The following is a 25657-nucleotide window of genomic DNA, read 5'->3' on the forward strand; positions in this document are numbered from 1 at the left end:
CCTATACAACATGCTTGTATCTTTGTACTCATATAATCTAATATCGGAATTAGACTCGTCGCAATTCTAAATTCCCTAACATAACATATACTTACTATCATGTACTCACCTGGTCACAATGAACACTCTTAATCTCTTGTTTTCTTTGTATATCTTACTCTGTCGACCTATCCGAACTTTGTTTTTGATCAATGTCTACACAATCATATATTGATACTTATCAGTATCCAATTGGTATACTATAATCTATAATTTCATAAACTGAAATAACGATTTATTTCATTTCCCATTGAAGTGCATCGGTATATTTTACAGTGTATCGATGCATCCCTTAACATGTGCATCGATGCACTACCCATGCATCGGTACACAATTCACCTTCGATGTTTTTAATCTTAAGGGGGTGCATTGATACACTCCTTATGCATCGATGCACTAATGGAATTCGATGTTCATTTATTTGAGAGTGCATCGATACACATTGAAGATGCATCGATGCACACGACCCATAAATTATATTTTGAACCTAAAAATTCTTACTTTGACCTCAAATTCTACTTATTAACCCCTCCTTATGTCTTAAAATTATCTATACATATGTAAATCTTCTTATAACACTATAACACTTCACCGTCTCTCATAATTTACCATAATTCTTGAATCAAAGAATTTCATCAAATTTTCCATGTGTTCTAAATTCAATTCTATCACCTCTAACTTCTTAATTAACCCTTTGACAAGTCAAATCCATCTTTATAACTTCAAAAACCTTTTTATAACAAAAATTTATTTCTAAACGCTTAATATAAATTCCTTTCTAATTCCTTATTCTTGGTGTTTTAAACTTATATAAGCTTTCCTTAAGCTTATATAACACCCAAAGAATCAAAACCTACTTATAAATTCAAGAAATCAAACACTAAAATCAAATTTACCTTTAACAATGGAAGCCAACGTGAAGAAGGAAGAAGAAGAAATAAGTTTTCCAGAAAACTCTCCCCATCCCCACGTGTTATGTTCCTAAATAAGGGAGATAAAATATCTTCCGAGCCAAATTACCATAATAACCTTATAATCCTTTCTTATTTACCCTTTATCCAATATTGAAATATTCTTATAAAAATCCTTAAACTTTTTAATTTCCTAAATTGATCCCCAAATTTCAAAAATTCTCAATTTAGTAACTGACCAGGATTTCAGGATGTTACATGATTGGCTCTTTCCTTTACCTAACTGCAAGTAGACCAGACATTATGTTTAGTGTTTGCTTATGTGCTAGATTTCAATCATGTCCTAAGAAATCACATTTACTAGCTGTTAAGAGAATCTTTAGATACCTTAAAGACACTCCTAGTTTAGGACTTTGGTATCCTAGAGACTCTAGCTTTAGCTTTCATGCCTTCTCTGATGCGGATTATGGAGGATGCAAATTAGATAGGAAAAGCACCTCCTGTATTTTCCAATTCCTTGGAAATATGTTGATTTCTTGGTTTTCAAAGAAACAAAATTATGTGGCATTATCTACCACTGAAGCGGAATACATTTCAGCCGGTAGTGTTGTGTGCACAAGTTTTAGGATGAACAACAACTTTTTTATTATAGAATTGAAGTAGGTACCATTCCTATCAAGTGTGACAATACTAGTGTTATTTCACTAAAAATCCCATCCAACACTCTAGAACTAAGCATATTGAAATTAGACATCACTTCATTAGAAACCATGTCGCTAAGGAAGATGTAGTTCTAGAATTTGTTGATACTTTGCACCAATTAGCAGATATTTTTAGGAAACCTTTAGATAAAGAAAGATTTTGGACACTTAGGAGAGAATTAGGTTTAACTAGTCTATCTTCACTTAGTGTTTAAATTAATTTTAGCACTTTTAAGAATAAATGAAAAATGCTTATAATAATAATTTTTGATTGCATTCTTTGCTATTAGTTAGGAGGAGTTTATGTTCTTAGGTGAAAATTAACTTTATGTTCAAATGTAGTTTAAGGATTAATTTGATTAATTGAACATGATTAATTTTCAATATATGAGTTGCCAATACCACTAGAGCTAATTAATTTAGCATTTTGAGTGTTTAAAACGGATTTTTGACATTTTTGTGCTTAATGCATCGATGCACTGTTAAGTGCATCGATGTGTCCCTTTGAATGTGCATCGATACACCATGAAGGTGAACCGATGCACTCTTTGAATGTGCATCGATGCACAAGGCCATGCATCGAGCATCGATCAGGTTTTGGATAAAAACCCTGATTTTCTTCATTTTCTCAAAATTAGATAGGAAAAACAACTCCGGTAATCGATGTGTCCCTTTGAATGTGCATCGATACACCATGAAGGTGAACCGATGCACTCTTTGAATGTGCATCGATGCACAAGGCCATGCATCGATGCATCGATCAGGTTTTTGGATAAAAACCCTGATTTTCTTCATTTTCTCAAAATTAGATAGGAAAAACACCTCCGGTATTTGCCAATTCCATAGAAATATGTTGATTTCTTGGTTTTCAAAGAAACAAAATTGTGTGGCATTATCTACCACTGAAGCGGAATACATTTCAGCCGGTAGTTGTTGTGCACAAGTTTTATGGATGAAACAACAACTTTTTTATTATAGAATTGAAGTAGGTACCATTCCTATCAAGTGTGACAATACTAGTGCTATTTGTCTCACTAAAAATCCCATCCAACACTCTAGAACTAAGCATATTGAAATTAGACATCACTTCATTAGAGACCATGTCGCTAAGGAAGATGTAGTTCTAGAATTTGTTGATACTTTGCACCAATTAGAAGATATTTTTACGAAACCTTTAGATAAAGAAAGATTTTGGACACTTAGGAGAGAATTAGGTTTAACTAGCCTATCTTCACTTAGTGTTTAAATTAATTTTAGCACTTTTAAGAATAAATGAAAAATGCTTATAATAATAATTTTTGATTGCATTCTTTGCTATTAGTTAGGGGGAGTTTATGTTCTTAGGTGAAAATTAACTTTATGTTCAAATGTAGTTTAAGGATTAATTTGATTGATTGAACATGATTAATTTTCAATATATGAGTTGCCAATACCACTAGAGCTAATTAATTTAGCAATTTGAGTGTTTAAAACGGATTTTTGACATTTTTGTGCTTAATGCATCGATACACTTAACAGTGCATCGATGTGTCCCTTTGAATATGCATCGATACACCATAAGGTGCACCGATGCACTCTTTGAATGTGCATCGATGCACAAGGCCATGCATCGATGCATCGATCGGGTTTTTGGATAAAAACCCTGATTTTCTTCATTTTCTCAAAATTAGATAGGAAAAGCACATCCGGTATTTGTCAATTCCTTGGAAATATGTTGATTTCTTGGTTTTCAAAGAAACAAAATTGTGTGGCATTATCTACCACTGAAGCGGAATACATTTCAGCCGGTAGTTGTTGTGCACAAGTTTTATGGATGAAACAACAACTTTTTTATTATAGAATTGAAGTAGGTACCATTCCTATCAAGTGTGACAATACTAGTGTTATTTGTCTCACTAAAAATCCCATCCAACACTCTAGAACTAAGCATATTGAAATTAGACATCACTTCATTAGAGACCATGTCGCTAAGGAAGATGTAGTTCTAGAATTTGTTGATACTTTGCACCAATTAGCAGATATTTTTTACAAAACCTTTAGATAAAGAAAGATTTTGGACACTTAGGAGAGAATTAGGTTTAACTAGCCTATTTTCACTTAGTGTTTAAATTAATTTTAGCACTTTTAAGAATAAATGAAAAATGCTTATAATAATAATTTTTGATTGCATTCTTTGTTATTAGTTAGGGGGAGTTTATGTTCTTAGGTGAAAATTAACTTTATGTTCAAATGTAGTTTAAGGATTAATTTGATTGATTGAACACGATTAATTTTCAATATATGAGTTGCCAATACCACTAGAGCTAATTAATTTAGCATTTTGAGTGTTTAAAATGGATTTTTGACATTTTTGTGCTTAATGCATCGATACACTTAACAGTGCATCGATGCGTCCCTTTGAATGTGCATCGATACACCATGAAGGTTTACCGATGCACTCTTTGAATGTGCATCGATGCACAAGGCCATGCATCGATGCATCGATCGGGTTTTTGGATAAAAACCCTGATTTTCTTCATTTTCTCAAAACTCTTCAAAACACTCCATTGCGCCGTTCGTCCCTCTCTATATCTAATCTCTCCTTTCACTTCAAATCAACATAATTTTGACAGATTTCAATCATTCTTAATCTCCCAATTCTGCTTTTATCATCAAATCGTGCAAAACAACATTACATTCCTCTCAATCCGAAATTTTCAAGGTAATATTTCAAAACCTCTGTTTTATTGATTTTTGAACTTAGAACTAGTTTTGATTAGTTCTAGGATGAACATTATATCGGGAATTGATTATATTATGATTCTAAACTAGATTTTACAATCAAATTCGTCAAAAACAAGCAATTTTTCAACATTGTCTTTGAATTTTTGAAATAAAAAAATGTTATTTTCGAAAATCATTGTTTTTGATTTAATTGTATTGTTTTCATGAAAAACTATATGAAATATGATATCTCTAAATGTTATTTTCAAATAGTTTTCAAAAACTTTTCCCATTAGGATTCGGTTTAGAGAACCTTGAATTATTGCAGACTCAATTGAGTTTTGGGATTGATTATTTTGCATACATGTGTTTCAAAATTGCAGGTTACATTTCTAATTTCGTTTCCTAAATCATGTCAAACCCAAAATGCCCTAGGTCTTCATCGAGTCATTCAAACCGACCTCCTATTTCTTCTCAACCTCAAAATCCAAATCCAAATGACCAAAACATTATAAGTTCCTGTTTTAATATTCCTGAACGTCGTAGAGAAGAATTGTACCATAGGTACATGAATTCTTTCCAATCTTATAGAATTCGAGAAGAACGTATTCCTTCTGTTCAAGTCATGATTGATATTGACTTCAAATACCTTCCGATTCTCAAAACATGGAAGTTTGATAAATTGTTTTCACTAAAACCTATTGTTTATCATTTGTTAGTCCGCATTTTCTACTCTAATGCGGTATGTATTCAAAACGAGACTCAATGTGGAAGTATAGGAATTAGATCCCACCTTTTAAGACAATATATTCATATTGACTCTGAGTCTATAGCTAGGCAATTTGGGCTAGATGATAATGGGTTATATAATGAGAAAGAAACTGTGGAATATCCCTATGTTCCAAATGCTAGTGTTAGTACTCTACGATCTCATCACGATCGTTTTCTTCATTTGATGATCTCTTGGTGGTTTAGACCATCCGGAGGTAGGTACTCCACTCTTCGTATTAGGAATTTATGGTGGATGCACTGTATCAAGAATAAGAACAAAATAAACTTGACACACATTATATTTAGTGAGCTAGTGGATACCATAAACATTTTTCCTTTAAAACATGTCGAAACATTAGTTTATGGATGTCTTCTTAGTAACCTTTTTATCAAACTCGGTCTTAACGTCTCTCTTAACAATCCCATTCCTCTCCAAAACCAAATCAATCTCACCTCGTTAAAGAAAGCTGATCGGAAACAGGACGAGGAAACTGGTCTATGGGTCTATCGACCCTCTAAGTAAACTCCGAGAGCTAGTTCTTCACGAGTTGCTCCTAGCTCTTCTCGTGCTCCTCCTCCATCGGCACCGGCTGTAGATGATGATCCCGAGCTTCAAGGATTATTTCAAGACATTGACGATCCCGACAATGCACCGGCACCACAAGAGGATCAAGTGCCTCCATATTTTCGTTCAGTTTTGGAGACATTTGATCTACGGTTTGCTTCCATCAAATCCCATTTGACTGCTAACAAAGAAGTGGTGAATCATCACTTAGACACTTTGGAAGCTCAACAAATGGAGTTTCAACGGCAGATGCTTGCACGTATGGATGCTCTTTCTCTTGAGATGCAAGCACGATTTCCTCATCCTCCCGATCCTTCTATGGACGAGTAGACCTTGATTTGTTTTTGCTTTGGATCAACTTAGAACTTTTCTTGTTAAAACATTTTGAATGCTTTGGGATTATTTTACTTCGATTGTTGGATGTTTGAATTTGTTTGGATTTATATTTTGATTGTTTTGGATATTAAATCTTATTATATATATGTTTGGTTTGAATTTTCTTTTTGATATTAATACTTATTTTTGCATCATTAGACATATATGACTAATTATCCATTACATGTATATGAATATTGTTTATGAAAACTAATGTCTAACCTTTCTCTTGATCTTTGATCTTAGCAGCTTAAACTTTAAGTTTCTAAAAACATTTTGGCTAAGCTTTTCAAATCCTATTTAAAATTGTTTTAAAGTTTTTTTGATTTAACAAAAAGGGGGAGAAAGTGTTAAAGTAAGGGGGTAATTTCAAACTTGATTTCAAAATTTATTTTCAAAGAAAATCTTAAAATTACACAAATGTTTTGTTATATCAAAAATGGAGAAATTGTTGAAAACATTTTGATGTTTCGATATAACAAATTAAGTTAAATAAATTTTAAGATTTTACAAATGATTTTCTAAGTATATTCGATTTAATTACTCGAATATCAAATTATTACTCCAAGTCTTTCAAGATCAATTTTCAAACCTTACTAAATGTGTAAAATTGTGTTTTATACTTAAACTATTTTTGAAACAATTTTAACAAAGTATTTTGAACCAAAATCAAGCCTAAAATCAATTTTTCAAAGGAATGCACCAATCCATGCATCGATGCACCAATGAATAAATTGAACATCAAATGCATTTTATGCATCAATGCACTCAGGGTTTTATGAAAACATCGAATGCATTTTATGCATCAATGCACTCAAGGTTTTATGAAAACATCGAATGCATTTGATGCATCGATGCACAAGACATGCATCGATGCACTCAGGCTATTTTGAAACATCGAATGCACTTCATGCATCGATGCACTCTTAGTGCACCGATGCACTAAGGGTCCAACGGTCGAAATATTTGAATTTTACAATTTTTGCACCGATGCACCTTGTATATGCATTGATGCACTGACGCTCCTAAACTATTTTATTAATTGTTTTCACACTTAAACGGCTCTATTGACTCCACTAATCATCCCCAACGTTCAGAATCAATTGAATGAGTATTTAAACAAGCTTAGAAACCATTGATCAATAAGAAGAAACAACAAGAATCAAGAATTAAGATAGAATCAAAGAGAAAGCATCAAACCTCAAGTTTGAGCATTTCAAGCCTATTTTTCATTCAAATATTCATTTTGCTTTCAAGATCACTACTTGTACTCAATTGTATTCATTTTTTAGTGTTCTTTTCTTTGCTCTAGAATTGTGCAAACAATCTACCTTGTGAAGATTTCCTTGTAAGTTTGCAAATTTGTAATCTTCTCTTTGAGAAAAAGTGTTATCAAGAATTGGGGTATATTCTTGAGGGAGTTGTAAGGTTATCTCTTTGCCTCAAAAGAAAGAACAAATTAGTGAATTTGTTGGAAAATCCTTAGTGTGGATAGCTAAGGTAGTGGACGTAGACTTTGGTTGAGAAAGTCGAACCACTCTAAATCGTTGTGCAAATTACTTTCAATTTTCTGCAAAAGCTTCCACCAAATTTTTAATTGTCAATTCACCCCCCTCTTGGCCGATTCCATCGATCGATTAACTCAACAGTAATTTTAAAAAATATAAGACCAAAACAATTATTCCTTTAATCACTGACCTTTAAAAACAATAATTATTCCTCTAACCACGAAGATAAATTATTTGTGTTTTTTTAAAGTTATTAAATATACATAGTTTACATAAAATAATACTATAACAAAATTTTAATTAAAATGACTTAACTAATAAGATTAAAGGACCAAAATGGTAATGTAAATTTGGCCTATCCTCTTGAATCGTTTAAATATCTCGAAGAGTTTCCTTTCCACCATTATATACATATCTTGAAGAGATAACTGTTATCATGGCTGTGGTGGCACACCCGTCATCACCTTCCCATCACCGCCGTCGTCATCACCACGAGCCACCACTTATCACTGGAAGAACAGACTATCAACGTCTAAACTCGTCCATTTCTCCAACAACACCATTTCTTCAAATCAACGCTTCAACCAAGTACCAACTCCCTCTCCTCCAACAATTAACCAGTCTTTGCCAATCAAAACAGAGCCTCCCTCAAGCTTTAACTCTCTTGCTGCGACAAATTCCCCGCCATGAAACTCTAGATTCTTTACAAAGAAAAGAAGCCATAGGCTTGTTATTACAAGCCTGTGGATTCTACCAAGACATTGAAACGGGTCGAGAGGTTCACCGGATGGTGGCTTCGTCGACCCTGTTCCACAACGACGTCGTTATCACCACCCGTCTCATCACAATGTACTCCTTGTGCGGCTCCCCTTTGGATTCTCGTTTTGTTTTCGATGGTTTAGAAAAGAAGAATTTGTTTCAGTGGAATGCAATGGTTAGTGGGTATTCCAGAAACAAGCTTTATGAAGAGGCTTTGAGGACTTTTGTTGAGTTGGTCTTGAAAACTGAGTTTAAGCCTGATAATTTCACTTTCCCTTGCGTGATTAAGGCTTGTGGAGGGATTTTGAATGTGGGTTTAGGACAGGGAGTTCATGGAATGAATGTGAAGCTGGGTTTACTTAGGGACGTCTTCGTATGTAATGCTTTGATAGCTTTCTACGGGAAATGTGGCCTTGTTGATGAAGCAATTAAAGTGTTTGATTATATGTCTGAAAAGAACTTGGTTTCATGGAATTCCATGATTTGTGTGTTTGCTGAGAATGGTTTTACTCATGAGGGTCTTGGTGTGTTTCGTAAAATGATAAACTGTGAGGAAAGTTTGATTCCGGATGTGGCTAGTTTGGTGACTATATTACCAGTATGTGCAGTGGAAGGGAATTTGGAAATGGGGATGGTTTTTCATGGTTTGGCTGTGAAGCTGGGATTGAACCAGGAACTAATGGTGAAAAATGCCTTGATTGATATGTATTCCAAATGTGGGTGCTTGTCTCAAGCCAAAATCTTGTTTGATAAGGATAATAACAAAAATGTAGTATCTTGGAACACAATGATAGGGGGCCTTTCAACAGAAGGTGATACTCTTGGGACATTCGATCTTCTAAGGAAAATGCAAGTTGAAGGGAGGGAAAAGGCTAATGAAGTTACCATACTGAATGTGATTCCTGTTTGTCTAGAGAAGTCTGAATTGCTTTGCTTGAAAGAACTTCATAGTTTTTCAATTAGGCATGGTTTTCATTATGATGACTTGGTAGCTAATGCTTTCATTGCAGCCTATGCAAAGTGCGGGTCATTGTTCTCTGCACAGCTCGTGTTTAATGGTATGGAGATTAAGACTGTAAGCTCTTGGAATGCACTGATTGGTGGTTATGCACAGAATGGTGCTCCTGAGAAAGCTTTGAAGTTTTACCTCCAAATGATAAATGCTGGCATAGAACCAGACCGCTTTAGCTTAGGAAGCCTACTTTTGGCTTGTGGTCATCTGAAAACTCTGCGCTTCGGTAAAGAGATTCATGGGTATTTGATACGAATTGGATTAGAAACCAATACATTCATTTTAATCTCATTGTTATCACTGTATATTCGTTGTGGCAAGTCGGCTAGTGCTAGAGTATTGTTTGAAGAGATGGAAGACAAAAGTTTAGTATCATGGAATGCACTTCTTGCTGGCTATTCTCAGAATGGACTTCCAGATGAGGTTTTAGTTCTCTTTCGTCAAATGCTTTCGGATGGAATTCAACCCGATGAAATTTCCATAAACAGCATTGTCGGTGCTTGTTCACAGCTATCAGCTTTGCGGCTCGGAAGAGAAGCACATTGCTATGCTTTGAAAGCCTACCTAGTAGAAGACACATTTGTTGGTTGCTCAATAATAGATATGTATGCGAAAAGTGGCTGTATAGAACAATCTCGAAGGGTTTTCGACAGGTCAAGGGATAAAGATGTGGCATCATGGAATGCTATAATTGTAGGATATGGATTACATGGAGATGGAAAAGAGGCACTGGGGCTATTTGAAAAGATGCAAGAATTTGGCCGGAAGCCTGATGGTTTAACTTTTGTTGGTATATTAATGGCATGCTGTCATTCAGGGTTGGTAGAAGAGGGGTTGAAGTATTTCAACCAGATGCAGAATTTCCACGGGTTAACACCAAAATTGGAGCATTATGCATGTGCTATCGATATGCTGGGTCGCGCTGGACGATTGGATGAAGCTGTGAGACTTGTAAACGAAATGCCCTATGAACCAGATGCTGGAATTTGGAGTTCTTTACTCAGTTCCTGTAAAACTTTTAGTGCACTGGATATTGGAGCGAAGGTTGCCAAAAAGTTGTTCGAATTGGAGCCTAACAAAGCCGAGAACTATGTATTACTCTCGAACTTATTTGCAGGATCCAGGAAGTGGGACGACGTAAGAAGAGTGCGCCAAAAGATGAAGGAGATTGGCCTACAAAAGGGTGCTGGTCGTAGTTGGATTGAAATCGGAGGGAAAGTTTATAGCTTTATGGCTGGAAACAATTCATTTACAGGCTCTCAACAAATGCAGAACATGTGGAGAAGATTAGAGGAAGAAATAAGTAAAATTGGATATAAACCAATTACTGAATCCGTTCTTCATGAATTGGCTGAATATGAGAAGATTGAAGTATTGAGGAGACATAGTGAGAAGCAAGCAATCTGTCTTGGATTGTTGAGGACAAGTAGAGGTGAAACACTAAGAATCAACAAGAACTTGCGTATTTGTGTGGATTGTCACAATGCTGCTAAGCTGATATCAGTGGTTGTTGAAAGAGAGATAGTTATTCGAGACAACAAGCGTTTTCATCATTTTAGAAGTGGGTCTTGTTCTTGCGGAGATTACTGGTAGTTTACAAGGAACAAGTACTGGTAGTTTGATTCACTATCGGTACCCGTGTTATGTTACATAGAAATGGGTGTCTTATGTAGACATGTTATGTTACTTAGAAATGGGTGTCTTATGTAGACATGTTATGTTAATTGGAAATGGGTGTCTGATGTAGATATGTTATTTTACTTGGAAATAGGTCTCTTATGTACATATGTTACGTTACTTGGAAATGGGGTCTTATGTAGATATGTTACGTTACATGGAAATAGGTGTCTCTTATGTACATATGTTATATTACATGGAAATGGGGGTCTTATGAAGATATGTTCTGTTACTTGGAAATGGGGGTCTTATGTAGATATATTATGTTACTTGGAAATGGGTGTCTCTTATGTACATATGTTATGTTACATAGAAAGGGGTCTGTTATGTACATATGTTACATAGAAATGGGTGTCTGATGTAGATATGTTATGTTACTTGGAAATGGGTGTCTCTTATGTACATATGTTATGTTGCTTGGAAATGGGGTCTTATGTAAATATGTTACGTTACTTGGAAATAGGTGTCTCTTATGTACATATGTTATGTTACATGGAAATGGGGGTCTTATGTAGATATGTTATGTTATTTGGAAATGGGTATCTCTTATGTACATATGTTACATAGAAATGGGTGTCTCTTATGTACATATGTTACATAGAAATGGGTGTCTCTTATGTACATATGTTATGTTACACAGAAATGGGTGTCTTATGTAGATATGTTATGTTACTTGGAAATGGGTGTCTCTTATGTACATATGTTATGCTTTTCGTCCCTAAGTTTTTCATATTGAGGATCATATTCCCCTGCTCTTGTTTGATATGCTTTCGGGAATGGTCTGAAGGAGGTTAGTAAGATGGTCGGTTCATTGAAAATGTTAAGTACTTGTATCATTTAAGCTATATTTTTATATTTTATATTTATAATTTATTTTCACTCTCTAAAATATTATAAGTTTATTTCTTAAAATATTATAAATTCATCCCTAAAAACAATCATGTGTGTGTCCGTGTCGAATGTTGACGACATGTATTTCAAAAAGAAAAAGAAGAAAATGTCGAATGTTGACGATATGTCGTACTTCAAAAAGAAAAAGAAGAAAAGTTAAAGCAAAGTAGATAAAATAGGAGAAGTTTTCTCGTTGTTGTCTCCATGCAAGGTTATAATTTCAGGTGAGGGTTTTTATATTATTACGGTCAAGTATATAAACAGTCCCCAAACTTTTAGGACGCTTGCATTTTGGTCACCCAACTTTTAAAACTTGCAATACAACCATCAAACTTTTAATCATTTTTAGTAAGGTCCCTGTCGTACTCTCCTGTTAGGTTTTGCTGACATGGCACTTAATTGTCGTTAACCCCCTTCTCCTTCTCCTTCTCCTCCTCCTCCTTATTCGCCTTCTTCTTCTTCGCCTCGACAGAGGAGGGACAATGAAAAGGAGCTACAATCGATTGGGTTTTGTTCAAAATGGTGTGGGGACTTCAACGATGGTGGCAGTGTGGCGAACGAATAGCCCTACCGATCGAAAATCGATCAAAATAGAAAAAAAAGATTTGGGGATTTTTCGACGATTCAGGCCCTCTTCACGGCGAACGTAGGTGAGTCTCGGCGAGTGGCTAGCAAGATTTTGGTCGGAATGGGGCGATGCTCCTACTAGTACCGACAGTGGCGATCACCAGCGACTGAGGGAAAAGATCGATGAAGGGTGTTCGAATAATTTTCTCGTGATTTGGGACAAACGGTGGACGATGAGTAAGGATCGCGGATCGGGGTGTGGTTGGGAGGTGATGCCAGTGACGATGGTGATGGTGGTGTGACCCACCGCTAACCGGAGGTAGAGTGACCAAAGGTGGGGTGAACGGGAGAAGAAGAATAAAACGAAGAAGAAGAAGAAGAAGGGAGAGGGGGTTAACGGCAATTAAGTGTCACGTCAGCAAATGGTTACGATAGGGACCTTACTACAAATGATTAAAAGTTAGGTGATCAAAATGCAAACGTTCTAAAAATTTGAGGATTATTTATATACTTTACCCTTTTTGTTATTGTTTAATGACCACCAATTATTTACCCCTTAAATTTTTATATTATTTATATTAATAATCATTGAAATTAAAAAGTTTACAAATAATTCTATAACATCTTTTATTTGGTTTAGATGACAGAAACAAAAAATAATATTCCAAACCAATAGTTGAATTATTCAAACTTATAAAATGATACTTCTATTAAATAGGTTTATTGTTGCTTTTTTTGGGTCAACTTTTTTAACTTTAATTCATTATTATTTAAAATTTATTATTGATAAAAATATGAAAAATATATTTTAAAAATCTTAAATCAAATAATTTTTAAATATACATTTTATAAAAGCATTACATATAAGTCTTAGGGACCACTTAAACATTTAATAACCAAACAAGCATATTAACCATTTTAAGCTAAAGGTGACAATACATTTTCTAATGGTATTGATATTATATATTGGGTATCAATATCCTATGAGGACACCGAGATAATTTGACCAGGCAGTGACTTCTTTAAAATATCTTAGATTCTTAATCATGAATTCATTTTAAAATTACCTTGTAAACCTTTATTATAATTCTAATTTTTTAAATAAAACTAATGACTTCTTTAATATATATTTATATATGATTTTCATTTTGAGATTTAAAACTTAAATATTCTGCAAAAATATAACGAAGAACCAATAAAGTCGAGATTTAAATCACTGCTTTCAACAACAAGACAATCTGAAAGACAAGTAAAAGAGGAGATCTAAAACTTGATTTTCCACAAACAAGAAGAATGCGATCTTTCAACCGCATATCTTAATTCAGATGACTCATTCCCAGTAATTCTATGACCATAAAACTTGGATCTTAGCTTTGTAAGCAATGCTTTGTACCTCGCTTGCTTCCTGTTCAACACCTCAATGTATGCAGCTAATCCCAGCCATACAACTTCATCCCTCACCAATTTATGTTTATGATCCGAACCCGAACTCGGACGAACGGAACTCTTTTGTTTCTCCATCAGTCCATGCATGTACCTAGATATGGGAAGGCATAATTGGCAGAACTAGAGTTTTTTTCATGTGATTTACAGCAAGACAGTGAAGGATTGAATCCATACCTGAAGGATTTTAGGATGATTTTTCAGAGTATTTTCTGCGAGGTTGGAAAATATCCGATAATTCTTCGAGATAACAATGGAACTTCATTGCGCGCAACAGGAAAGCTTGATAGACGTTCAGTCTGACGACGGATGCGGAATTGATACTTAGATCAAAGAACATGAGATGACATTTGGGTCTGGTAAAGTCGCGCATCTTTTGTTTTAGATGCTTGTCCGGTTGTCTTCTCGTTCGGATAATAAGAGTGCATCTTAAGTGCTTACCTAAGTACCTATCAATAACCAAAGAATGAACATATCATTCAGGAAACACATTCAAAATGCAGATTAAAATCCATTCTAAAAACAAAAAGTTGTGATGACAGGATGATGCAAAATCATAAACAAAAAGTCTTCTTTTTGCATGTTTCTGTCGGGTACGAAATGTTTCCGACATCAGATATGTTAAATTACTTTCAGGTTTTCCGCATCAATGTCCAGATATGTGTAAGTCAAAGGATATAGCATAAATAAACACATTTGTGATGTTCAATGATGATTTAAGTAATTTATGATCATTGATGCAGCTAAACTGTGGTACATCTAAAACAAAGAACCAAAGTGTTAGCTACCACTGCAGCAAAACAATAGTCGAGAAGAAAGATCCGATAAAATTAATAAAACAAAAACCATAATCATATTTATGAAAAAAGATGCAGGAAAGAAACGGACCTTGTATAATCACCCTGAACTTCTAAAGTCGTAGAGTGGACCTTGTATAATCACCCTGAACTTCTAAAGTCGTAGAGTTTATAAGCAAACCACTCTACGGAATAAACGTGGTACCATCTTCACCCGTAAAAAGCCTATTTGTTAAAATCCCAGAATGATGTTCAACGTCAAAATTCAAACAGAACTTTTGCTCATTCATGTAGCAGTTGTAATCTGGAAATCCTCGACGCAACATGGACAAAAAAACCACTAGCCAGCTCTTTCGAAGTTGATATGAAGAGAAAGTCATCAACAAATCTTAGAAGCAAATAAGTAGGTGGAAAGATCGCTGCATCCGAGGAATCAAAAGGCATAAATCTTGTGGACGAAGTTTCCGTCACATGTTCAAGAGCTTTTTCAAGATATGGAAAGATAACATGCTTCTCCATATGCCCATAATATAACGAGCAAATGAGGGTGGATAAGATACTTCCTTGAGGTATCCCCAACTTTTGCAAATAAAACTTTGAATCCAATTGAAGCACATTGCACTTTAAAAGCTGATGTAGGTCAGAAAACAGCTGTTGCTTTAAAATTTTTGAGCAGCACCCCTGAAAACATTTTCACAGAGCAAGTCTAAACGCCTAAAAAAGGGGCCGGCCTAAGATTTATATACATATATAAATTGAATTAAGAACTTAACCCTTATTTGTTCTTAAAATAATTATACCAGTCCCTTCCTTGAGTAGGAAAATGGAATATGCTCTCCTATGGATGTCAAAAGTTGGAGAGATCCCGGCACCAAAATATATAATAAACGAAATGGAAGAGATTCAACAGGAATAGAATATAAAAGTTCCATCAATAGACATGAAAAACATACCTGATCAACAAGAACGCCAAACAATGAGCGAAATGAGACAGAAAGTATATTTGTAAAACCCGGTTTGACAGTCTCTGGCAATCAAACAAATACATTTTTAACCATGCAATTTGATGATTCTGTTGTAAGAAATATATATTTTTAACCATGACATCTTCCATCATCCTAAGCAGCTTATCCTGATCAACAGAATCAAATGCCTTGGAAACATCAGCAGCAACAATATATACACCAGGCATAGACGTTGACACATTCTTTAGAGTGGTTATAAAAGGACGTAACTTCCTGTAGACATCATTATAATCAAACACTGTTGACCCTAACTTCTCAGGTCCTCTAAACAGTAAACCTTTTAGAACTGCATGTATGCCACGAAGTCTCCAGTTTACCGACTTAACACGATTGGATTTGTATATTATTGATCGAGCTTTTGAAATTTTCCGCATCCAAGAACATCTATATTTTGGGGTTCTTTCTTGCAGCATTTTTGAGGATGTATTGAGATTTGCCAACATTCTAACTCCATTTTGTTTTGGACAAAGCCTCAGCTTCGAGAAACCAAATGATCTTCTGCATATTATAGCTCTAACAGCAGCCTCATCCAATTCATGATAACTTTGATCTTTCAAGCAAGTAACAGCAGTCTATGAATTTCTGTCAAACAGGTTTGCGATAATAAAAAACATAGTGTTTCCCACGCTCGCCTTCTGTGACATAGAAATTAGCTTGCACCAATGGCACCACTGAAGATGAAAAGAACCATAAAATCCAGCTAACAAGTAGTTTATGCTTAATAGCATGTATGCCACAATTTGCTTCACTGAATTTCTTCGATTCTGAACCAATCTTTTGGACCTGAGCATTATGGTTATTCGATAAAATGGGGAAATCTGAGGATTTCAACTGATACATGCAGTGCATTACCGAGAACTTCTCAAATCTTCTCAACTGAATAAATCTGAAAATATTTCTCTTTAGCAATCTCCAGTTAGGAGTTCCCAGCAAATCCGGAGGAACCAAACATCTACAAACAGTCCACAAAAATTCAACTACCTGAGTCTTCGAGCAATAAGGCCCGGTTAACTCAAGCTCCATATTATCCGTGTCTGGAGTATTTTGGTTTTCTTTGGCAACACCACGAAATCGCTTGAGCCCTCTTTTGTCCGATATGCGACTCTGGAATAGAATACATTATAGTTGACTTTTGATAAAGCATCTTCCACGTTCTCTATCTCCAAAGAGAGACAGAAACTGAACTCTTCAAATTGGATGTGTGCAAATTCATCTAAAGATAGCGCAACCACCATAAAATAGAGACACATTTGCTCAAAACCGTAAACCATAGTGTCAAGCAAGGCTTGAAAACACACACAAACACAACCACAACCACCCAATAAAGAAACAGAAAGTAGCAACAACAACCTGGCAAAACATTCACCTAAGCAATTCAAATGATGTCTCTTGCAGCTTCTAACACCTTATATGAATTTCAGAAGCAATACTAACATCAACTTTTGTTCTAGACTTTTCAGCCTTCCAATCCGAAGATGGTAGAGGACAATACTTCTTCAACATTTTTAATGCCTAGCTCTGCGTATGAGCTGCTTCAGAAATGAGTGATACCTGAGAACCATATTATAAAAATCTTTACCAGATGATTTATGGTCTAAATACAATTTTAACTCGATTTCACATATGCAGGGAGGCTTAACTTTGAAATAATTGACAAGGGCAACACATTTTTTAATGCAGTACACACACATGCATAAATCAAAAGGATTTCAAACATCCGTGACTGCTATAACTGCAATCCATTGACCTTACCCATTTCTTTGCATGTTCATATGCATAGTTAAAAGAAAGATCTGTATATCATCAGAACAATTTCTAGCATTGGTGATCAATGGAGTTGTAAAAATACTACCATATAGGTTATGCACAGTGTGAATATGCTTGCTTTGCAACATGTAATAGTGAGATATGGGATTATGGAGCCAACAATAACCTATTTTAGCAATACCAAAAAAGGCTATGCTTATTGAAAATCACCCTAAACGATAGCATAAAATAATAGAACATTGCAACCCTAGTGTAATAAATTCTGTAACATGCAACTTACAGGCAAGTAGATCCAGCAAAACGGCATTCAACATTGTGGGAGCATGGCACTGACTGATTGCTTACGTTTGCCTCCGTCAAACCAAAGATATTCTCCATGAGACACTTCGAGCTTGTAAAGTTTGGTACTAAGGCATTTAGTATATCTTTAGATTATTAAGGTCACACAACATATTACTTAAAGCCAAGGAGGGAAAATTTTACCTGGTAAAAGTACAAAATGTATGACAATGGCTACCTTAAGAAAATTGAAGGAAAAAATATGAGAATCTCTCTCTCAAAATATATTAAGGATAAGTTCTCTTGGAAGAACAAATGAAGAGCGTTCCAAATTATGAAACATAGACTGCCTGTCAATCTCAATCGAATTAGAGATTTTGTGGGGTGCTTTTAGCATCAAGTAACAAGAACATTGGACTGTCGTCTGCATAAAGGAAACAAATAAAATTGTGAAGATAATATGCAAGTGTCAATCAAGGCAATATATTTTTGTTATGATTTAATAAGATGTCTACTTATTTTCTGCATCTAAGTGGTGTCACTTGATTTGTGGCATCAACTCAATTTTGGATTTATAATTAGTACACATGGCATCCATGATTCAGAGAATAAAGTTCACTGGCATTAATCAAATAATTACACATGTAAACATGGTTATGGAGTTAAAAGAAATAACCAACTTGGTAGGTGTTGAAGGGGAACATGAGAGTTGAGACTCCTAGGCAAGCAATCTTCAAAAAAGCATATGGGTCTAACGAAGGTCTTGTCTCTGCTTTCTGGAATATTCAGCGATTGGCGTCTCTTGTCGTGTTTCCATTTAGCTGATCTTGAAAATGGTTTGTGCTCTTCTGCAGTCTGAATTGAGCTTCCTTGAAATTCTCCGTTGGAAAGATATTTGCAACCAAAAGTCCGCTTCCTTTTCTTTCCTGCACAGGAGAGAACTGATGTAAGGAACCATAGACAACAAGATACATCAAAATATTGCAAGTGAGCTACCATCAATAGGCAACAAGACAAAAACCAATAATATTTTTTGCCCTTTTAATTATTTAAAACAAAGGAAGGGTAAAAAAGGGCATGCAGAGATAGAGAAACATTACACATGATAGTACCATTAAAAATAGCAACTGGGGGTGGGGGGAAGGATTGATCGAATTTTTCCATGTCTGACTTGTACTGGTATCAAAGAATGCCTCCATTTTTCTAATGGTTAAACAGAACCAACTGCTAGTAATCACCATCTCTTGACTAGTATATCATGTTCCATTGATGTCCCTACTAAAGTAGGTACCTCAGGGTGCAAATAACCAGCTGTTTTTTTCTTCAACGGCCTACATATTTTGAGGGGGGAAAAGTGGAAGGGGGATAGTTCGCGACAAGTGTATAAGCATACATAAACTTGAGGGATGTGGTAACAGCGCACACTACAATAAGTAGCTCACTTTAAAATGACCATGCACATTCTTCAGGTCAAACATCTCCCTCAAACCAGACATCATAAGCTGCTTGTGCCAAATGCATGACTGATGAATTTTTTATCACAATTTTCTTTTACTAATGGCAACAGACTCTGCAAGTGCGCATTATAGAAGGAAATTGTTGTCATCGTAATGCAACCTTCGATACATTCTGACATGCTTTACTAGAATCAGAGTTCAAAATGTACATTTTCCAAAATAATAATAATATGATAATGAATTATCACAATTATGTTATGTTTCCATCAAGTAACAATATTTATCCAGTTTAGCAGATTCTTGTTGCAGTATAATATATCAAAATTGAAGTTAATCCATCTAGTAACTTCTTTGTGTTTCAGGACCTTGTAGTGCTGCCCTAATTGAAAGTACACCATAGAATCAGAACTTAATAGATACTAATATTCATGCAGCTTAGCAGTAGCACCCAGTGTCGCTTCCTACATTAGAACATTTTGGTTCACCAATTGTGTGACATTTACATGATTCTGATTCTTATGATGCTTCTGATTGGGAAAATGAATAACCATATAAAAGGTAAGCAAGGACTACCTTCCTAAGCTTTGCAAAGGAATTGAAATAACACAGATTAATAGAGAAAATAAATGTCAACAAAAGCATAATCTATCTAAATGCACAAGAAACATTATGTTTTCAACTGATTATCTATGATACTCGGACTTGGATGTTAATGTTAACAAAAGTGTGTTCAAGTTCTTTAACTTTTTTCCGTGTATTTGAATGGTCTTTGAAGGACCATATTCTCATACCCATGTTGGGATATGAATCAGTCGCAAATGTTGAATACAAAATATGTAAAGTTGAAGCTACATGGTATTGCATACCTGATTGAGGTATGTTTACTTTCTCTGATGACTTCTTGCGTGAATATTTGACAGGAGAACCAACAACTTGAAGGTGTTTCTTGTCAGAAATGGGAACAAATATTGAAGTATGCCGCAGTAGATAAAACATGCACTCATCTCTAACCTGCAAAAACACAACAACTGTAAAGAAATAAAGAATTATTACACCAAGACACAGCTATTTGACATACTTTTTTTCTCAGCCTATTTGACATACTTGACAGACAGATAAACAATTCCAAACAGGGTTTCAAAAAACGGTCCGCGACCGCGATTTTGTCTGCGATATAGCGGTTTTGCCGCAGTCCGAGTTACCCGCGACGGCCACAATCACGGTAAACCCGAAATAACCGAAAACGCGACCGCGACCGCGATTTGAAACCCTAATTTCAAAGCTTCAGCATACCCTTCCAAGGAGAATATCTCATGCTGAAGAAGTCAAACACTCAACAATCTGGCTTGACTCTTTATGCTGTTTTGTCAATACAAAAAAAAAATCCACAAACAATCATGCAAGAGAAACGGAAAGCTTGAGCAAAATATAGCCAACAGCATATACCAAATGCATATATTGTAGGATGCTTCAATGAAGAAAACCACTTTCATGGAAGACAAGTTAAGCTGATGAGAGATAATAAAGCAAATAATATATTACAAAGAACAATTGAACTTCCATTAAAAACAAATTTAAAAATGCAAATAAATATATGATAAAGAACACAGCAATTACAATTTCCATGGAAGAAAAAATTACCTCTGAAGGTTCTAAATATACTTGTTCTAGTCTAATAATCGGGAATACAAGCATTGGTTCATTACAAAAGTAGTTTGATTTAAAATTTAAGTAATCAAGGGCTTAAATTAGTCTGTAAATATAGTCATTACGGTTCAAACTAAAATGCTGTATATGAAAATTATAAAGTAACCGTGAAGTTTGAACATGAGAAATGGAGTGTTCCATGTTTGTTTATTGCGGTTGAGAAACTGAAGGGAATCAATTTATAACATTACAACAGAGATAAACTAAATATTTTTCACAGGATGTGTAGAATTGACAAAGCGTTCATGAATCATCCAAACAGACTTCGTTTCCCTCCAATTGCCCTCCTTTAAGGGTTTCTTTCTTCCTTTCCACCTTCCATTCTAATGATACAAACAACAGAAGTAACACCAACCCAAACCACATAAAACCCTGAACCCATTGCTATATTCATAAAGTGAGGTGAGAAAAAAAAGAAAAACCCATTAAGAAATTATATTCAACTAAATCCAAAGTTCAAATGTTAACATCTACAATTACTTCTTACAGAGGCCTCACAGTAAGAAACAAAAAGCAGAAAAGTAAAGCCCTTAAGAAATTATACTCAGCTAAGTTTAAAGTTAGAAACTCAATATCTATAATCGAGTCCTATATTCATAAACCTAGGCCTCATTTGTAAAATGATAATAGTAAATAATCGAAATAAAGCCAATCCACCAACATGAAAAGTAGCTAACGGGGGGGGGGGGGGGGGGGGGGGGAAGAAAACCCCAAGTTCCCAACTTTCTTACAAACTAATCAACAAAATTTAAAACCAAAAGCTTACTTGTTGTAACCAGAACATATGACATTAAGAGGCTTGGATCTTTGACATGACATTTCAATAGCCCTTACCACATTCTGAAACCAAACAAAAAACCATAAGAACCCTTTTTCTAAAAAAGGATATTCATTCAAGCAGAATGACACATTTTTAAAAACAAAAACCGAACCTTTTTTTTGAGTCCAACGTTGATCGGGATAAAAGTCAAGGTAAGGAGCATCATGATTAACAACAACAAAGCAATCACTGAGGAGACTGATGTAATCCAAAGGGTCATCAGGTCGAACAAGAAATGCCATGGGATCTTCACAGCTTCGAAGACAAGAACAACCATGACAACGGGTGCAAGTAAACGGACGAGAAGGCCGATGGATTATAGAAGTAATAGTTGTGGCTAAGCTCCTCGCTTCATCTCTGTAGGTATTCCATATAACAATGGTTCTGATGTGATCTCGATTAGGTATTCCAAGTCATAAATGAGTATGTCCGATGGGATGTGGAGAATGATGATACAATTTAAAGGATGAATTGTGATCTTCTAACTATGTACGAGTTAGGAGTTAGGAGATGTTTAATATTTTCAAATGTGTGTCTACAAATGATCTCAAAAGTGTGTAACAACCCAAAAAAATGGAAAAGAAAAAAGTAATATAATTGTAATTGTAAATTGATAAAATTTGGGGATTAAATTAAAAGTTTTTAAAATTTAAAGCATGTTTTAGAGTTGAAGGAATTTCAGGGACCAAGCCCTGAATTAACCCTTGAAATATCGACAAACTCATGTTATATACGTGGGTTTTCTGTTTCAAAACAAAAAACAATTCTCAAATTTTCTCCTCCAACGCCCAACTTCCAAACATGATCCTGACGCCCTCCAGCCTTCGATCGTCGATTTGAAACCACCATCGTGTTCGTCATCGATCGATGAACTAATCCCGTAAATCAATTGAAGTGAAACGCAGTCAAACGCTATGAATTTTGATTCAAAGTCTCGACATTTTTTTAGCGCCACCACTGAGAAAATCTTAAATTCATCGTCGATCATTGCTCCGTTTTCGACACCTCCCGCACCATTATGTTCCTTGTGTCGTTTCGAGTCCGTCGGTGCCCTCCTTGTCTCCGTCGTCGCCGGCGCATGAGGGAGGTGAAGTGGTCAAAGTTTTCAACGTGTTGAAATCGAGCTATCCACCGTTTAAAATTGTGAACCGAGCTTTGTAAGTACCTCAAAATAGCTTAAAATAATTTTAGGAAAATTTTTCGTGATTTTTAGGACACGAGAGGCCGCCGCACGCGCACCCACACACCGCCCTTGCGGGTGGGGGAGCTTCGAAATGGGCTTTGGGGCAGTTTGACCGGTTTGATCGATTTAATCGGTCTGAACCAGTTTGACCGGTCCCAATTGGTTTGAACCGTTAACCCGACCCGTTAACTGACCGTTGACTTTGACCAAAAAGTCAAATTTTTCAAACAGTCATAATTTAAATTTTTGACATCCTGAGTCCAAATCCGAAGTCGGTTTTTCAAAATTCGAACCCGAAAGCCTCGAAATCGTCAGTTAAACCCGTTGATTTTGACTTTGGCCAAAAAGTTGAAATTTTCAAAAAGTCATATTTTATATTTTGCGACATCCTGAATCCAATGTCCGTTTTGCTAAATTCTGACCCGAAATCCCCAAATCGAGCTCGTTAACCCAAAAATGCTTAGTATTTTTAGTATTTTTAGCATTTTTGATTATTTATTTGAGATATGGTTATGGAATTGACCCAGTAAGATATTTTATGAAGGTACTCATGTTTCACTTGAGCGAGGATCAGTTAGGTCCGGTGTTGTCCGTTCGTCAGATCAGCATGTACTGCGTACTACGAGAATTACCCGTAGGTTTCCGTAAATTATTTAAATAAAGGTTTAGATTATTCATATTAGGATTCTAATATGGATTTTTCCGATTTGTAGGATCTAGCGCTGCAACATAGCGTGATTGACAGACTCAGTAGTAGGCTTCCCTATCCGATTACTCAGACTGTTACAGGTGTGTTTCCTGACGGTGTTATCTTATTGTTTTAAACTATCTATCTGAACGGTTTTATATTTCTGAGGATACTAAATATTTTTATGAGAAAATATTTGATGTTCTGAATAATGTTTATTTAATATCTGATTTATTGTATATTTCTGATAGGGTTTATAGTTACAGTATTTTTATACCTAACTTCTAAATATGAAACATTTCTATATTTTAATGGATTAATTATCGTTTTTACTCTAATACATAATGTTTATTATTGTCATTGGGGGTATAATTGAAGGAAGTTTCCATGGTTCCTTTCCTGTGTGCAAGGGTAAGCCTTACAGTTTCCCAGGTTCCTTTGCTGTGTGCAAAGGTAAGCCTTACAGTTTCCCAGGTTCCTTTGTTGTGTGCAAGGGTAAGCCTTACAGTTTCCCAGGTTTCTTTGTTGTGTGCAGGGGTAAGCCTTACAGTTTCCCCGGTTCCTTTGTTGTGTGCAATGGTAAGCCTTACAGTTTACCAGGTTCCTTTGCTGTGTGCAAGGGTAAGCCTTACAGTTTCCCAGGTTCCTTTGTTGTGTGCAAGGGTAAGCCTTACAGTTTTCCTAGGCTCCTCTACTTTATGTACATGTTAAGCCTTATCGATGTACATGTGGGTGTATGGTTCGTGTGAACCTACACATTCCGGTGATTGGATGGAGGTAGTGTTCATGTTTTTAAAACATGTTTTGATAAATTGATTTTTCTTCTGAATTAATTCGATCTATATGTTTTTATACACCACAAGAGCACACTGGGCTTTTTAGCTCATTCTGTAAATTTTACCCTTTTCAGATAACAACAGACCGCAAGCTAACAGATTTGGCATCAGGGGAGATCAACTACTTTTACTTTGTATGAACGTATATTCTTATATGTTTTCAGTTGTATTTGGTGACATATATTTTGCTATCGTATTGGATATATTCATATTACTGATATTTTGTTATGTAAATGTTTTATATGGTTTTCTAAAATTATGTGTTCATATATGTTTATCATATAAATCTTTATTAAGGATAAATTTCATATATATATTAATGAAACATGTATTTCAACGTTGTTTTAAATATAAAAAAAATCTCTGAATGAGATATGTGACTGCTTAGGTTTAGGCCTAGCGTTTAGGCCGGGTCTAGGGGGTTACATTTGGTGGTATCAGAGCTTTCGGTTTTAAATACTCGGACTGTGGATGAGTCCTAAACTATGGATTTTTAAGAATTTTGATATTTTCAAAAACGTATCACCTTATTTTATGAATTATTTTTATCCGAGATCCATGATGCTAATATGACTTATGTTTCAAATTCTTTCTGTAGAGTCTTATAGATCCAACGATGAGCACTGCTAAAGGTCGTAGGATAGGACATGGTTGTGGTCGAGGGCGAGTCGCTCGACCTTTTGTTACGATAGATGATCTGATGCCACCATGTGATCCTCCTGTTCCGCAAGTAGATCTGACCCTTTCTCATGATGATCTGATTACTCCTGTGAGAGACCCCCACGTCACTGAAGATAAGGATACTGACATGAATGAAGATGCCATTAATAGAGTTGTCTTCCGCATGTTTCAGAGAGCTGCTAGAGTCCCTAGTAATATGACTGTAGTCGAGATTTCGAATTCTTTGGTAGCTGCTGGAGTAATTCCATTTGAGGGTATTACTGGTGGACCTCCGACTGATGCTGAGTATTGGCTGGAGGATACAGAAACAGTTATGGATGGATGGATCTAAGGCCTGAGCAGAAGTTAAAGGGTGCTTTGACTATACTGAAGAAAGAGAGTTTTAGATGGTGGTAATCGATTTCTTGTAGTATTCCGAGAAACCAGTTAATATGGGATCTTTTCAAGGCATGTTTCCAGAGTCGCTATATTGGGGAGAGATGTATGCAGGAGCGA

The 25657-nt window shown here is 35.5% G+C and overlaps 1 protein-coding gene and 1 pseudogene across 1 annotated transcript; one reads left to right on the forward strand and one right to left on the reverse strand.

The window, feature by feature from the left end:
- Positions 1-8041: 8041 nt before the first annotated feature.
- On the forward strand, positions 8042-11367 carry LOC120204439 (pentatricopeptide repeat-containing protein At1g18485). Its single transcript, XM_039204535.1, has one exon. It carries the CDS (start codon positions 8361-8363, stop codon positions 10935-10937), a length of 2577 nt encoding a protein of 858 aa, XP_039060466.1. The 5' UTR covers positions 8042-8360; the 3' UTR covers positions 10938-11367.
- A 2342-nt stretch (positions 11368-13709) lies between these two features.
- LOC120200004 lies at positions 13710-22171 on the reverse strand (annotated as a pseudogene).
- Between the last annotated feature and the right edge of the window lie 3486 nt (positions 22172-25657).

This window comes from Hibiscus syriacus, unplaced genomic scaffold, assembly GCF_006381635.1.
Source record: "Hibiscus syriacus cultivar Baekdansim isolate YM2019G1 unplaced genomic scaffold, ASM638163v2 tig00000340_pilon, whole genome shotgun sequence".
Lineage (NCBI taxonomy): Eukaryota > Viridiplantae > Streptophyta > Magnoliopsida > Malvales > Malvaceae > Hibiscus > Hibiscus syriacus.